Below are 15,195 nucleotides of genomic sequence, written 5' to 3' on the forward strand. Positions count from 1 at the left end.
GGAAAAAGAATTGGGGTGCCGTGGCAAGATACTAGAGAGAGCTTCCCTGAGTAGTTCAGGTATGAAGGAGGCAGTGTCTTTTAAAGAATGGGCAGTGAAAGTCTGTGTTTTTCAGTCCAAGATTGAAGAATTCTGACGGGCTATTATATCTCCAGAGCTCTCCTTGGTCGCTGGAGTAAATATTTAGGATAAATGAGTCCCATTTTCAGGAATCTTATTTATTATTTTGTGGAATATTAGAGGAATCTTATGAAAGAATTTTTTTAAAAGAATATGATTCCCAAGGAGACCAGGAAAATCTTCCACCAAATCAATGGCAAGTAAATATCTCTGTGTGGGACCTCAAGTTGGTCGTACAGAACCTGAATATAATTTTGGAAGCAGAAAGCTCATTTCAGAGCCATTGCATTTTCAAAAAGAGAACTGTGGACCCATAGGATAAAATGGTATTTCACAAAATTATTTAATTCCTATTGTGCTCATTGTTGCTGCTTCAATATCCCAGTGTTTGCCCGTATGAAATACAAATGTTTTTCTAAACATTTCTTGCACATTAATAATATGTGAGAATTCCTGTTAAGAAATCTAACCTACTAGGATATTTTTATTGTGCTAGGTGTGTTTTACATTTAGTAAATCCAATAATCAAATACAGGCATTAGTAAACCAGTGTTACAACTGTACCATATACGCTGTGAAGACAGAAGCGCAAGGATAAGTGACACACATGGCATCTAGGAAGGAGAGAGGGAAAATGGAGTTCAAGGTTGAAGACCTTGGAGGAGATATGAGCATATGTAATTATTCACTTCAGAGTGTAATTGAAGAAAATGGACACCTAAAGAGCAATCATGATCTAATGGTGTTGACTACTGAAAATACGAATTAGAGCAAGGGCTTTACTGCTTAAATAACAAACTATAAGTTCCAACCCTAAGAAAATAGTATTAATAGGACAAGCATACCCCATTCAAACTTTTTTCAACATTATCTGTATTACAGAATTCATTGTAAAACATAAGCGAGAACTGAAACACGTTGCAGAAATAACTGCAATATTCTACACAGAGGCATTGTGAAATTCATCAGCCTTTGAGAAGTGAAGATAAGCAGAAACCATATAGCTCAGTGGATCTGATACTTGAGCAGGTATTTTGTCATGCACCTGAGTGAAATTTGTTGTAAGTAGGAATAATATGCAAGGTTATTGTGCTTGTTGAAGTAAATGGACTGGCTTGTGTAATCTATCCCTCTGAAAACCCAGATTCCTTTACCATATTCTGGTAGGTGAAGGGCGTTACCCAAAGTCACATATTTACTGAATTAGAACTGACACCAGGACCTAGGTGATTCCCTAAATCTCACTTCAGTGTCTGACCCATTAGGCATGGTTTTGCCTTTGAGTGTGTGAGTCTATCAGAGGATAACAGAAACCATGCTTCTCTTGATCAACCTGCTTGATAGGAAATACCTTTATATAAAAGAATAAACTTCAATTACCTCAATCTCCATTTGGAAATTAATTCAAGTGAAAAAGTATAATCAAGTGTTTCCCTTAACCACACTCCAACATCATGCAAGGGCATATATCCAGGGCTTCTTATGCTTTTCCCTCTCCCTAAATTTTGTCCTCAAACCTGCCCCATTTATGACTCTGTGGATATGTACTTTTCAAGGCACAGCTGAGAGGGATAGATTACAACTGAAGTGTCAGGCATTAGAGGACCCAAGAAAGAAGGGAACCACGAGAAATATGGGAGAACTCTGTGTCCCTAAGTCAGAAAAATTAGATATTGAAACCCTGTCTGTCCAAGTTCCTTTCACCAAGAAATCTCTACTTACATCCCCCTTGCTGCCTACCTGTGTGTTTCTTTGTCTACATGCAGGGTCCTACAAGTGGGAGAGGGTGTCTATAATGTTTAGACACTTCATTCCACTTTAGTGTGAAAGTTGTGGTGTAGAGTATAGGATTCCACTAAATGATAGGTGTCCCTCTCCTAGTGGTAGGTAAAGAGTAAACGAATCCATAGACAACCACCTTAGTATAATGAACAAAACACTTGTTTCTTGGCCATACCCTGTGTATGGCACCCAAAAGGATCTCAAGAAGCTTGGTTTTAGTGGATATTAGATCCAGGAATGTTGCTCATTCCTGGATACTCCTTCCAATGAGAGGTTCTGTTCATTTCCCCCTCCTCTTGAGCTGATGAAGGCTGTGATTATTTTGAGCAATAAATAGAATATGGTGGAAATTATATTATGCCAATTATGGGGTTAAGCTTTAAGAGGGAATGTCCTTCTGTCTTGCTTTTTGAGGACACATGGCTACCATGTAAAAGGTCAGCCTATCCTGCTGGACATCCCCACAAGAAAAGAGGTCCCTTGCAGCACCAGGCATGTGTGTGAAAGTTGCCTGGAACTTTGCAGCGTAGCTTAAATATCAGCTGATTACCACTGAGTGATCTTAGTATGGTTTATATTTTTAAGGGACGTTTACACTTCTTGTTTGGAAATTGTTTGGGTATTGGGTAGAAAAACTGAAAATCCTCCAATTATAAATTGTAATATACAAAATTATATATATATATATATATATATATATATATATATATTTTTTTTTTTTTTTTTTTTTTTTTGCGGTACGCGGGCTTCTCACTGCCGTGGCCTCTCCCGTTGCAGAGCACAGGCTCCGGACGCGCAGGCTCAGCGGCCATGGCTCACGGGCCCAGCTGCTCCGCGGCATGTGGGATCTTCCCAGACCGGGGCACGAACCCGTGTCCCCTGCATCAGCAGGCGGACTCTCAACCACTGCGCCACCAGGGAAGCCCCCAAAATTATGTTAAACATTATTTTAAATACTCAGGTGTGCTTGAAAATGGGCTCAAATTAATAGACAGCTGAGACATACACATAATTCTAAATGCTTAATTGACTGGGACTTCCCTGGTGGCAAGGACACAACACTCCCAACGCAGGGGGCCTGGGTTCAATCCCTGGTCAAGGAACTAGACCCCACATGCCTCAACTATGAGTTTGCATGCTGCAACTAAAGATCCCGCATACTGCAACTAAAGATTCCACATGCTCCAACTAAAAGGTCCCGTGTGCCGCAGCTAAGACCCGATGCAGCCAAATAAATAAGTAAATAAATATTTTTTAAAAAATGAAATAAATGCTTAATTGACTATACCCATAGTGAAAAACTGGACTTTTTTTCTCATAAGAAATAAAGAACCAAGGAAAATTCTAATTTTGTCCCTAACTATGGTTGGGGAATAAAATGTTGCCTTGAGAATCTGTAATCAAAAGAGTGCCCTGATGTAGCTTTGGTGTTCTAATTAACAATATCAGCATGGCCCAACTAATTTCTGTTTGTAAACTCATATATATGGCAAATACAAATCTAATTATTTCTAGGGGAGCTTAACCTTAATTGAGGCTTCTACAAATATTCCTACAGTTAAAGTCCTCCAAAACAAGCACAGATTTCCCCCCTTCCAAAATGCCAACATCAGCATAAACAATAAACCAAAATGGAAACCTGTAAAGATTTATCATCAAAGTACAAGAAATGTTAATTAACATATTTAAATAGATGATAAGATACATAATACATGAGTAATCAATAGCTAATTATCAAAGAGATGCAAATAGGGCTTCCCTGGTGGCACAGTGGTTGAGAGTCCACCTGCTGATGCGGGGGACGCAGGTTCGTGCCCCGGTCCGGGAGGATCCCACATGCCGCAGGGCGGCTGGGCCGGTGGGCCATGGCTGCTGGGCCTGTGCGTCCGGAACCTGTGCTCCACAACGGGAGAGGCCGCAGCAGTGAGGGGCCCGCGTACCGCAAAAAAAAAAAAAAAAAAAAAAAAAAAGATGCAAATAAGCTTTCTAGTACAGAAAATCATAAACACTGGAATAGAAGAGTAAAGAAATTTTAAATAGCTAAGACACCCCTGGAGAGAGAATATGTGAATTAGAAGGTAGATTAAAAAATAATACAGAATACTTCATAAAGAGAATAAAAGGATTAAATGGAGATCAAGACACCTAACAAATGGACTAAGAAAGTATAAAGTACATCTCCTAGGGATACCAGAAGTGGCAAACATTCCTTAGAAGTTCCTTTCACATGGTATCTGTTGGTGTAAATATTGATACCATGATTTTTCATGTTGTCTCCAATCTCTTTTATTCTGAATTAAGTTCTAAGGACACAAACATCGATATGGTGTTTAGTGTGCAGGATATTTATGCATGCTCAATGCCCAAGAAAGGGATGCGAGAGGTAGGTGTGGGCAGAGGGAGAAGTGCACATCTAACGCAGACCCTCCAAAATTACTTTCTGATCCCATGCTGAGTTCTAAAGGCCTGTTGAAGTCATTTCACATTGGTCCAACATAGCCAGATCTTTATGCCACCTCCTTGATCAGTCCTTGGAAGTGGGCCAACTCAAGAAGTACAGAACATTGGACAAGGTAGCTATGTGCAGCAGAGGTAACATCTAAAGTGGCTTATGGCTAAGGACTGGCAGTAAGTCTGTCCTTGTTTTGGTGTGCTGAGTGGTCCATCTTCAAGTCTATCAAAGTCTTATCATGATACTTAGGCTAGGAGTACAACACTACGTGGATGGTTACTTACTCTCACCACTCACTTTCGGCTTCCATTTGTTGATGAAAGGAGATTTACTGTCACAGTATTTGCATTGCTCTGTATACAATGTGTCTTTTTGTCTGCTATTATGATCTATATGCTAACTCTGTAGCTTTAATATGATGTGTCCAAGTATGCTCCCTGAATCTATGGAATCAAGGCTTTCCTAAATTCTGGATAATTATCAACCGTGTCCCTGTGAATATTATTATTCTAAAATTTAACAAGGTTACCACTTCTGGCATGCCTACAAAATGCACTTAATACCTTCTTAGTCCATTTCTTAGGTCCCTTGGCCTCTCTTTAATCTTCTACTTCATTTATCTTACTATGAGCTATTCTGTGTAATTTCTTTCATCTGTTTTCTAATTCACCAATTCTCCATCCAGCTGTGTCTCATCTGTTGTGTAAAATTTCTTGGAAGAAATTGACAAGAATACAATAATATTAGGGAACTTTAACGCCCCACTTACAGCAATAGACAGATAATCCAGATAAAAAATCAGTAAGGAAGTAGTGGCCTTAAATGACACATTAGACTAGTTGCACTTAATAGACATCTACAGGACATTCCATTCAAAAACAGCAGAATACACATTCTTTTCAAGTGCACATGAAACTTTCTCCAGGATAGATCACATGCTGTGCCACAACCCAAGTCTCAACAAATTTAAGAGGACAGAAATTGTACCAAGCATTTTTTCTAACCACACTGTATGAAACTAGAAAATGATTACATAAAGAAAAATGGGAAAACCACAAACACATGGAGACTAAACGATATGCTAGTAATAAACCAATGGGTCAGTGAGGAAATCAAAGAGGAAGTTAGAAAATACCTGGAGACAAATGAAAATAAAAATACATCTTTCCAAAACCTATGGGGCACAGCAAAAGCAGTTCTAAGAGGGAAGCTTATAGCCATACCGACTTACTTCAAGACACAAGAAAAATCTCAAATAAACGACCTACCCCAACATCTAAAAGAATAAGAAAAAAACAAACCAAGCTCAAGGTCGGCAGAAGGAAGGAAATAATAAATATCAGAGAGAAAATAAGTAAAAAAGAGATAAAAAGCAATAGAAGGGCTTCCCTGATGGAGCAGTGGTTAAGAATCTGCCTGCCAGTGCAGGGGACACAGGTTCGAGCCCTGGTCCAGGAACATCCCACGTGCCATGGAACAACTAAGCCTGTGTGCCACAACTACTGAGCCAGCTCTCTAGAGCACATGAGCCACAACTATTACCTATTACCCTATTCTTTAAGAAACCAACATAGGGAGAAAAAATGGAATCAATAAAAGGCGAAATATTTAAAAATGAAAATCAAATTACTTTCAAGAGTCTACAATAATACAATCAAAGGCATATTTAAATGTATTTATGTAGAAATAAATTACAGAAGTTGGACCAAAAAGGGACTTTAGAAGAATTGAAAAAATGGGGGTCATCAGTGTGGTTTCATCCACAGTGACTAGGCTTCCGATCAGGTTTCCTCTTGGACATTTAAGGGACAGCTAATTCTACTGCCAATAAAATGGTTTCAGTCATGAAGGAGGAAAAGCTAATTTTTATTACCAGAAAATGTAACGGAATGATACAAGCAGTGAAGAAAGCTTACTATTCCAATTTCTGAAGAGCTCCATTTACAAATGAAGATATAAAAATCTTACTTGAAATATTAGTAATCAACATCTTGCCATATTTGATGCAAAGAACAAAAGACATGTCCAGCACAGTCTCTGAATTCATATAATTAAATCACCATGATTAAACACCAGCCAGCAAACAAACCACAGGGAATGAAACGTTCCACTATACTCCATAATCTCTAAAGGCCAAATCTCCCAAGAAGGCTGTTACTGGATTACACCGTGTCACATTGTAACATCTGGCCCAATGGCAAAGAATCACATCCCTTTCCCCTCTCAATCTCAAAGGCTGCATGTGCCGGAAAGACTCCTATTACTTCAGCCCAGGACACCTCCTCACACTTTTGAGTCAATGGCTGTACCTCAGGAGCTGCAGGCTTTTCATTGGCTGAGACGGCCCAGAGTGGTGCTTGGGCTGCTCTGATTGGACACTTCCAGCATCCCCATGATGCCGAGGTGCAAGACATGAAGGTTTCCGTTTTCCAAAAACAGGACAATGTACTCTTGAGGGAAAAAAACAAATAAGATTAATCTGAACCAGTCACAAGTGTAACTTCAGTTTCTTCCACCTTGGATAGTTACTGTTTCTTGAACATTTTGCTTTAATTATTTCCGTGCTGTGTTTGGGTCCTTGATTCTGCTTTTAAATGATTTCCCTGATGCAAGTCATGTTGAAAAAGTTTGAATGGGGTATGTTTGTCCTGCTAATACTATTTTCTCAGAGTTGATGTTTATCTTTTATTATTTAAGCAGTAAAGCTCTTTCCCTTAGTTTATCATTTCAGTAAACCACACTGTTAGATCATGATTGCTCACTAGGTGCCCTTTCTCCTTAATTACCTTCTGAAGTCAAAAATCACATGTACTTATTCGGCCTTAGCCTCTTCAACATTAAACCCTATTATTCCTCTTTCTTAGATTTCCTGTGTGTCAGTCGCCCTTGAGCTTTACCTAGAGCTCTCTTGTCATCCGAAATTTTGTTCCAGGTGTGTAAGATCATCCTGAGGTACCTGCGGGATTTACCTGCGGATACTTTGGTGGTAGTTTTCCTTGGTCTCCTTGAGAGTCAAATTCTTTATCTGAAATATTTTCATAAGATTCATACCATGTTCAAGAATATAAATAAATAATATTCCCATTCCGGTGGCTCATTTATCATAAATCCTTAGTCTGATGTCCACAAGGACAGTTCTTGGGGGGTACTGGCCCAATCGAGTTCTATCAATACACTGGACCAAAGGAAAAAAGGCCTTTACAGTCCTCCTCGATCAGGCAATGGCCCCCTTCATAGCCACACAACTCAGAGTGGTTAAGCTCTCTCTAGTTTTCTGCCTTGCCCGATTCTTAATCCTGAGTTTGTGGGTTTCTGAAAACATTAAAAAAGATGCTGTTTTGTCTCTCCAGGATGGTGCAGTCCCTTTTTTCAGGGCCTGAAGAAAAGTTCTCATTTCTGTAGGTTGTCCATATTTTGTCTCACTGTTTAGCTGAGTGACATCCTTTTCAGGTTTTAGCATCCTAATCAATAGGGAAATTTACAATTTCTTTCAAAAGCAAAAAAGGAATACCAAACAAAACTGAACAAACATTGTTCAGCAAATCACAATGCATTTATAGGGACTACAATGAAAGAGTTTCTTCCCCCTTCACCTAGGTGGAAAGTCAGGAACATTTTTAAAATAAATAAAACTATTCACTGTTCAAATAGTTGAGGAAAATTACATGAGAGGGTTCACCTTATTTTCCCTTAAGCAGTCACGAATGTTCTCTATTTTTTTTTTTTTTTTTTTTTTTTTTTGCGGTGTGCGGGCCTCTCACTGTTTTGGCCTCTCTCGTTGTGGAGCACAGGCTCTGGACACGCAGGCTCAGTGGCCATGGCTCCGGGCCCAGCCACTCCACAGCATGTGGGATCTTCCCGGACCGGGGCACGAACCCGTCACCCCTGCATCGGCAGGTGGACTCTCAACCACTGCACTGCCAGGGAAGCCCTCTCTTTCTATTTTTAATCTAAGTATCTACAAAACGTTACTTAAAATGAAACATCAATTTTAGCACACAGAGAAAAGTCCTATCTATGCATTGCTAATTTGGAAGTGATGTGATATGAACTCTACCAGGGACGATGAATAAAGAGAGAAGGGCTACACGAAAATCCTGAGAAATACCACCCAGGTCAGCAGAAGCATTCAGCTGACCCATAGATACATGAGAAATAATAAATAATTGCTGCTTTAATCCACTAAGTGTTGAAGTAATTTGCAATGCAGTGATCGCTAAATGATACACAATTATGAAAACATTACATTTTTTCCAGATTTCTCAGGGTTTTGAATGCATTCATTCATCAAAAATATCTGTTTAAGTAAGATTTTCCATCAATAATCTATGCTTACATGTGTTGGAAGAGTTCAAAAACTGTAACTATACCACATCGTAAACATCAAACCAGTATTTATAGGTGAAGAGAACCAGTGTTCTCTTAATATAATTGAAGAGTCAAGAGATATGCTCACCTATAACTCAAAATTCATGTCTTCTGTGGGTTGAATACTCTCTCCCTAAATTCCTATGTTGATGTGCTAAACCCAAATACCTGACATGTGATTGTATACAGAGATAGGATCTCTCCTGGGAAATCAAGTTAAACTGCCTCCATTAGGATGATCCTTAATACAAAATGACCTGTATCCATATAAAAGGGGAAGTATGGACACAGAGACCGTCATATAGGGAGAAAACTGTGAACAGATAGAGGGGTTTCTCTGCCATCTTCACAAGCCAAGGACAGAGTCCTGGAACAGAGGCTTCCTTCTCAGCAGTCTGAGGAACCAAACCAGCTGACATCTTGATTTGGACTTCCGGCCTCCAGAAGTGTGAGACATTATGTACGTGTCTTTCAAGTAAAGGGACCTCTGGCATTTTGTATATCAGCCCCAGGTAAACACCACCATTAGAAACATACAACCAATCAAGCAAAGAAGCAAAGAGCAGGCAAATAATCAAACCTAATACCGTCAGTTTTTACCAAGGCTAAACATCCAGGAAGGCACTGACTTCTTCAGCCCGGAAAACCAGCTTGAATTCCGGACCAATGGCTGTAGCTCACCGTTGCTGGCCTCTCATTGGCTGACTCAGAGGCGAGTGGTGCTTAAGCTTCTCTGATTGGATCTCCCATCATCCGAGGCCTATATCACCAAGGTTGTTTTCAAAAATAGTAAAGCCTGGAAAAGAATAGACACAGATTACCTGAAGAAGTTAGAGTAGACCCTTCAGTTCCAAGATTAAAATTTTTCCGGGTAGATTAGAATCTGGGATAGATTTTTTTTCCCTTGAACTTTTTGGTTTACTTATTCGTTTGCTGTGTTTGGATCCACACTTCAAATGAATTCCATAACATGGGTAATGGAGAAAAGAGTTTGAATGGGATATTTTTGCCCTAGCAATACTATTTTCCACGCGTTGATGGTTCTAATTTGTGGATTAAGCATTACACTCTTTTCCTCAGGTTGTCTTTACAGTAAACCACACACACCATTAGATCGCAATTGCTCACTAGGTACCCTTCTTTCTGCAAGAACCCACGGAAGTGTATAATCACAATCGCTCACTCCCCCTTCCCATCTTCAACAACGAAAAATCACAAAATTCCCTTTATCTTCTTACCTTTCTAAATTTTGTATGTGTTGCTCACCCTTGCATGCCCAGTCTTCACTCTCCAGACCTATTATGCATATTAGGTAAACATATTACCTATTATATAATATGTATAAATAATGATCCTATTTCATTTCTGATTTCACAAAAGCAAAACACCCAAAGCACAATAGCAGTGTCCTGGTGTATTAGAGCTCTTATACTTTTTACAGAGACCATAGCTTTGAGACTAACATGCAAAAATAACCTTGGTAATGAATCTCTGTTTCATATGGAGAAAAACTGGCATTTTGATGCAGCAACCATTAGCATGATAGACATTAAGTGATTTTCTGAGGTCAACTCTTTTCAAAGTGGTCCACACTTGTTTCTCAGAAAAGGCACCTGGCTCTACCAAGAGTTTGGAGTTCTGAAATTTTTTTTCCAGTGTGTACAACAATTTCTATTTCTTACACAGAGGAAGGTATGCACCTGATTTCATGGTAGATTTTAATGGCAAGCTGTGCAGCAAGCTCTCTTTATTTCAAAACCTTTTAAGTTTCATCTTTCCCAAATAATAATAAGTAATGAACTTCATGAGGGGGCTTATTGGCCAAAATCCTAATTCTGCTGATCTCAAAGAGATCGCTGGAGGTAATATTGGCCCCCTTCATACTTGCAATTTTCTGTGAACTCTCTCTACTGTCTTATCCTGTCCCCCATTTTGCTCTTCAGCAAGTGGTGCTGTGACCAAGGTAGAATACTTTGTTTTTTGTCTCTCCACAGAATGAGCCCGAGAAATTTTTTAATTTTGCAACTTATATAGCTTTTGTCTCATTGTTTGCCTGAGAGAGACATCCTGTACTACCTTGTACATCCCAGTCAAAATGATTATTTACAACTGATTTTACATGTTCAAATGAAACACTTCACAATCATGAGGAAGTACTGGGCTTTAAAGCAAATCAGAATATACTGCACAAGACTGAAATCCCACAGATCATCCTCTCTCAACAGTCGTAGGAAGGTAGAAATCTGTTTTAAACAAGAAATAGAAAATCAGCAACTTCTTTGAAATTTGGCAGTACACTTATACAAAAATGACACAAATAAAAATCTTCATGGGACACAAATAAAACACAATGGAAAAGAACAGATATGAACCTTAACATTCAAACCACTTGAGGTAAAAGGAGACATATTAGGTCTTCTATTGCTGATAAACCTCCTCTAAACTGATGCAAGGGGCTGAAGAAATGACTTGCTCTGGATTTAAGTCATTAAATCCCCATGATTAAATATAAGTAAGGAACCAAAAAAAAAAAAAAAAAAAGCAAAGTTCCACAGTTCCTTTCCCCTTAATCTCCAGTTTGATTATCATACAAAGGCTATTATCTGTTCAGCCCTGGTCACTGGACAACATTTGGGGCCAATGGCTGTAGCTCACAGGCTGCCAGACCCCCAGTGGAGACAGGAGCTTGAGCTGCTCTCACTTGACACTCTTCAATGGATATAAAATTGCATGTCATGAAAGTTTGTATTTTAAAGATTCTCTGCTAGGAAAGAATTGATTGATACATCTGTAGGGATATTTCAAATAATTTCAACAACCAGGGATTTAGAAAAGTGAAATGTTTGTGAAAACTTTGTTTTGCCACTTCTGTAAGCTATTATCAGTTCCCATTTATATATTTAAATGTATGCTTAAACTGGGATATGTTGATAATGTATAATAGGGGTAGTTGATGTATATAACTGCTCCTCCACAATTTCTATTGCATATCACACATAAAATAATTCTGAAAGTTCCATAACACGCTCACACGAGGATGAGAATAAATTGGGAAGTGAAATTCATAGGAAAATAAGTTAGATCTCATAGAAATCTATAAAGCCTGACATAGAGAAAGCACTAAAACTGGGTTCAAGAAAAGGTTGGAATTTTGCAGTTTATCTAGCTTTTCTCTCTTTGGCTGAGAGTGACATCCTTCACAGGTTTGTACATCCTAATCCAGGGGTACTTAAAATTTCTTTTTAATTTTTATATTTTTTCTTAAAGTATAGGTGAGTTACAATATTATATTAGTTCAGGTTTATAACAAGTGATTCAAAATATTTATATATTATACTGTTTAAAGTTATTATTAAATAATTTCTATATTTCCCTGTGCTGTACAGCATATCGTTGTTGCTTATTTTAAAAGTGCAGAATGAATAGATTTTAATATACTGAAATATTAATTTCTAATGAAAACCATAGTAAATTACAAAGGATTGAAATCATAGAGTGCATTCTCTCTCTCCAATGATGTAGGAAATTAGAAATCAATTTTTTGAAAAATGGACTAGGAAAATCAACAAATCCTTGAAATTCAGCAACATATTTTTAGAAAAAGATTAGAAGAAAAGGCAATGCACCAAGAAGAAAGCACAATGGATATTAAATTCAATAAATATTATTAGAAGCATTAACATTCAAATTACTTGAGGTAGAGGAAGGAGTCATCTTAGTTCTCTTAACTGCTGAACTTCCCCCTCTTATTTTCATGCAAGGAGATAGAGACATGTCCCACTACCAGATCTGGTTGTGTGTACTTAAATCACCATGATTAAAAGCAAGTACTTGAAGGGAAAACCACAGGGAAACTATCACACCTCCTTCCCGCTCACTCTCCCGGCTGAGTATCACAGGAAGGCTGTTATTTGTTCAGCTCTGGACGCCCCACCACACTCTGGGCCAATTGCTCTGGCTCACGGGCTCCCAGTCCCTCATAAGCTGCTGCTCCTCAGACTGTGGCTACAGCTGCTGTCATTGGATGATCTCATCATCCATGCAGAATTACAGTTCAGTCAAGATTTCTGGATAAAAACCGAAAAGTTTTAGGCATAAAAAAATAAAATCAGAGAAATCTGAATTATGTAGAATACTAATTTCACGAGGTATGGTGCTTGATTCTAGAAAATTAGATTATTTAGTTTTACACTGCGTTTGGGTCCTATTTTATGTACTTAACTGAATTCAGATTTGAGATATGTTAAAGGCGTATGAACGTGTAAGTGAGATTTTCATGTCCACTACTTCACTCTTTCAGTTACTATATCCCACATAAAAATCTCTGGATGATACTGCTATATACAGCTGGGAGAATGACAATAAAAATGGTCAGTGAATCTTGTATGGAAAGAATTTTGACCATAAAAATCCCTAAAATGGGTGAACAGAGAAACCACAAGTAGAAATGACCATTTAGGAAAGTGACAAGGTGCATTTTGGCTAAGACTAGTTCGTGATTCTCTGTGGAACGAATGGCACTAAAGACATATACTCAAGCAGAGTGGATGAGGTTTATGGTATTTCCCTCATGGCACAGGGCGAAAACCCAGAGTGGATCGGACTCTTCAGAGCTACAGGTCTTTTCCCGCCAAATGAGTGGCTCTGAAAAGAGCCTTTGGTTTGAGATGCTCAGATGGTCCGGAGGCAGCTCATTTGCCAGTGGTGTATCTGATGACGGCCTTGCTGGCTTTGGACATGGCATGCTTGCCCAGCTCCCCAGGCAGCAGCAGGCGCACGGAGGTCTGGATCTCTCCAGAGCTGAGGGTGGAGCGCTTGCTGGAGCAGACCAGGTGCGCCGCCTCGTTGGCGATTCGCTCAAACATATCCTTAACGAACGAATCCATGACGTCCACGGCCTCCTCTGAGAGGCTCAGGCCCTCGTGGGCCTGCTTCAGCACCCTGGGGAAATAGGCGGCAAAGCTGTCGAAGCCATCAGAGCGGCGGCGGCTGCGGTAGCCGCGGCACTTCGGTGTCTTCTGCTTCGGGTTCTTTGGCTCGGCTTTGGAGGGCTCTGCTTCCTTGGTGGCCAGGCTTTCTTCAGACGTCTCAGGCGAAGGCTCAGACATGTCAGAACCGTCTCCCCCACAGCTCAGAGGGAAGGACAGTGCGGCAGTTGAGTGCCGCTGGCCCCGTTTATACTCCCTGCCTTCTCTGATGTCACGGGCAATGTTCATATCTGATTGGATAAAATGCAAAGCAGGGAGGCCTGTCACTAAGGCACCCCATGTCACGTGTGATTGGATGGCCCCCTGCTTGGCCTCCAGTCAACCAATCACAGTGGAAATCTGGTGACCTTTAAACTTTCCGTGACCTCTACCAGAAAATCTTTGAACTATGCCCCACGTAGGCAAAGTTCACCTCAGCTGATTTATGCCTACTATTTATGCATGAGAACTCTGAGAAGTTGTCACCTAAGCCACCTACATTGAATAAAACTCAGTTTGAGCTTCCTGAACGAGTCTGACCTCCCTAACTGAAGTCGTTGCCTCCATCAGAATGACTTTGGCCACTTGGCAGCCATTTTACTCCCACACAGAATCTTACCTTTCCATGGCTGAGCCTCCATGGCCTGAGCAGGAACTCTCTGACATGGTCTGCAGAGTGCTCCTCAAAATCATGGGACATAATTCACCAGCTATTACCTCCAATTCTTATCAAAACCTCCAGTGATCAGAATGAAGAGAATGACAAAACCACTTTCTGCAAAGACAGAACACAAACAGAAATGGGAATACTTACACATAAACACTAAAATTATTTAACATTTAGTAAATTTTAAATTCTTTTAACATTAATTAGGTCCCCAAAATACCACACATACTGGAATTGATGAATAAATGTGAGCTGTTATTTTAACAAAACTGGTTACTCTGAGTACTGAGAAACTGCCAGTGTGAGAGAAAAATAATCAATAAAATACCTAAGAATAAATGTACTTAAGTTAGTAAAAGACCTGTACTTGGAAAACTATAAGACACTGATGAAAGGAATTGAAGACATCACAGAGGGAAAGATATTCCATGTTTATTGGTTGGAAGAATTAATATTGTTAAAATGACTGTACTATCCAAGGCAATCGACAGATTCAATGTAATCCCTATGAAAATACCGGGGCATTTTTCACAGAACTATACAAAAAGTTTTTAAATGTGTGTGGAAACACAAAAGGTCCCGAATAGCCAAAACAATCTTAAGAAAGAAGACCAGAGCTGGAGGAATATGGTTCCCTGACTTCAGACTATACCAGAAAACTACAGTAATCAATCAGTATAGTACTGGCACTAAAACAGACGCATAGATTAGTGGAATAGAAGAGAGAGCCCAGAAATAAACCCATGAACTTACGGTCAATTAATCTACAATAAAAAAGGCAAGAATATATAATGGAGAAAAGACAGTCTCTTCAATAAATGGTGCTGGGAAAACTGGAT

General features: G+C 39.4%; 1 protein-coding gene across 1 annotated transcript; it reads right to left on the bottom strand.

Moving 5' to 3' along the window:
• Nucleotides 1-12,808: 12,808 nt before the first annotated feature.
• Nucleotides 12,809-13,938, bottom strand: LOC309797901 (late histone H2B.L4-like; the record flags this gene model as incomplete). Its single annotated transcript, XM_082646284.1, has 1 exon — nt 12,809-13,938. The coding sequence occupies one exon, from the start codon at nt 13,936-13,938 to the stop codon at nt 13,414-13,416; it is 525 nt and encodes a 174-aa protein (XP_082502410.1). The 3' UTR covers nt 12,809-13,413.
• Nucleotides 13,939-15,195: the final 1,257 nt, after the last annotated feature.

Source organism: Mesoplodon mirus (genome assembly GCF_964341445.2).
Source record: "Mesoplodon mirus genome assembly, contig: HAP1_SCAFFOLD_1201, whole genome shotgun sequence".
Taxonomy (NCBI): Eukaryota; Metazoa; Chordata; class Mammalia; order Artiodactyla; family Ziphiidae; genus Mesoplodon; species Mesoplodon mirus.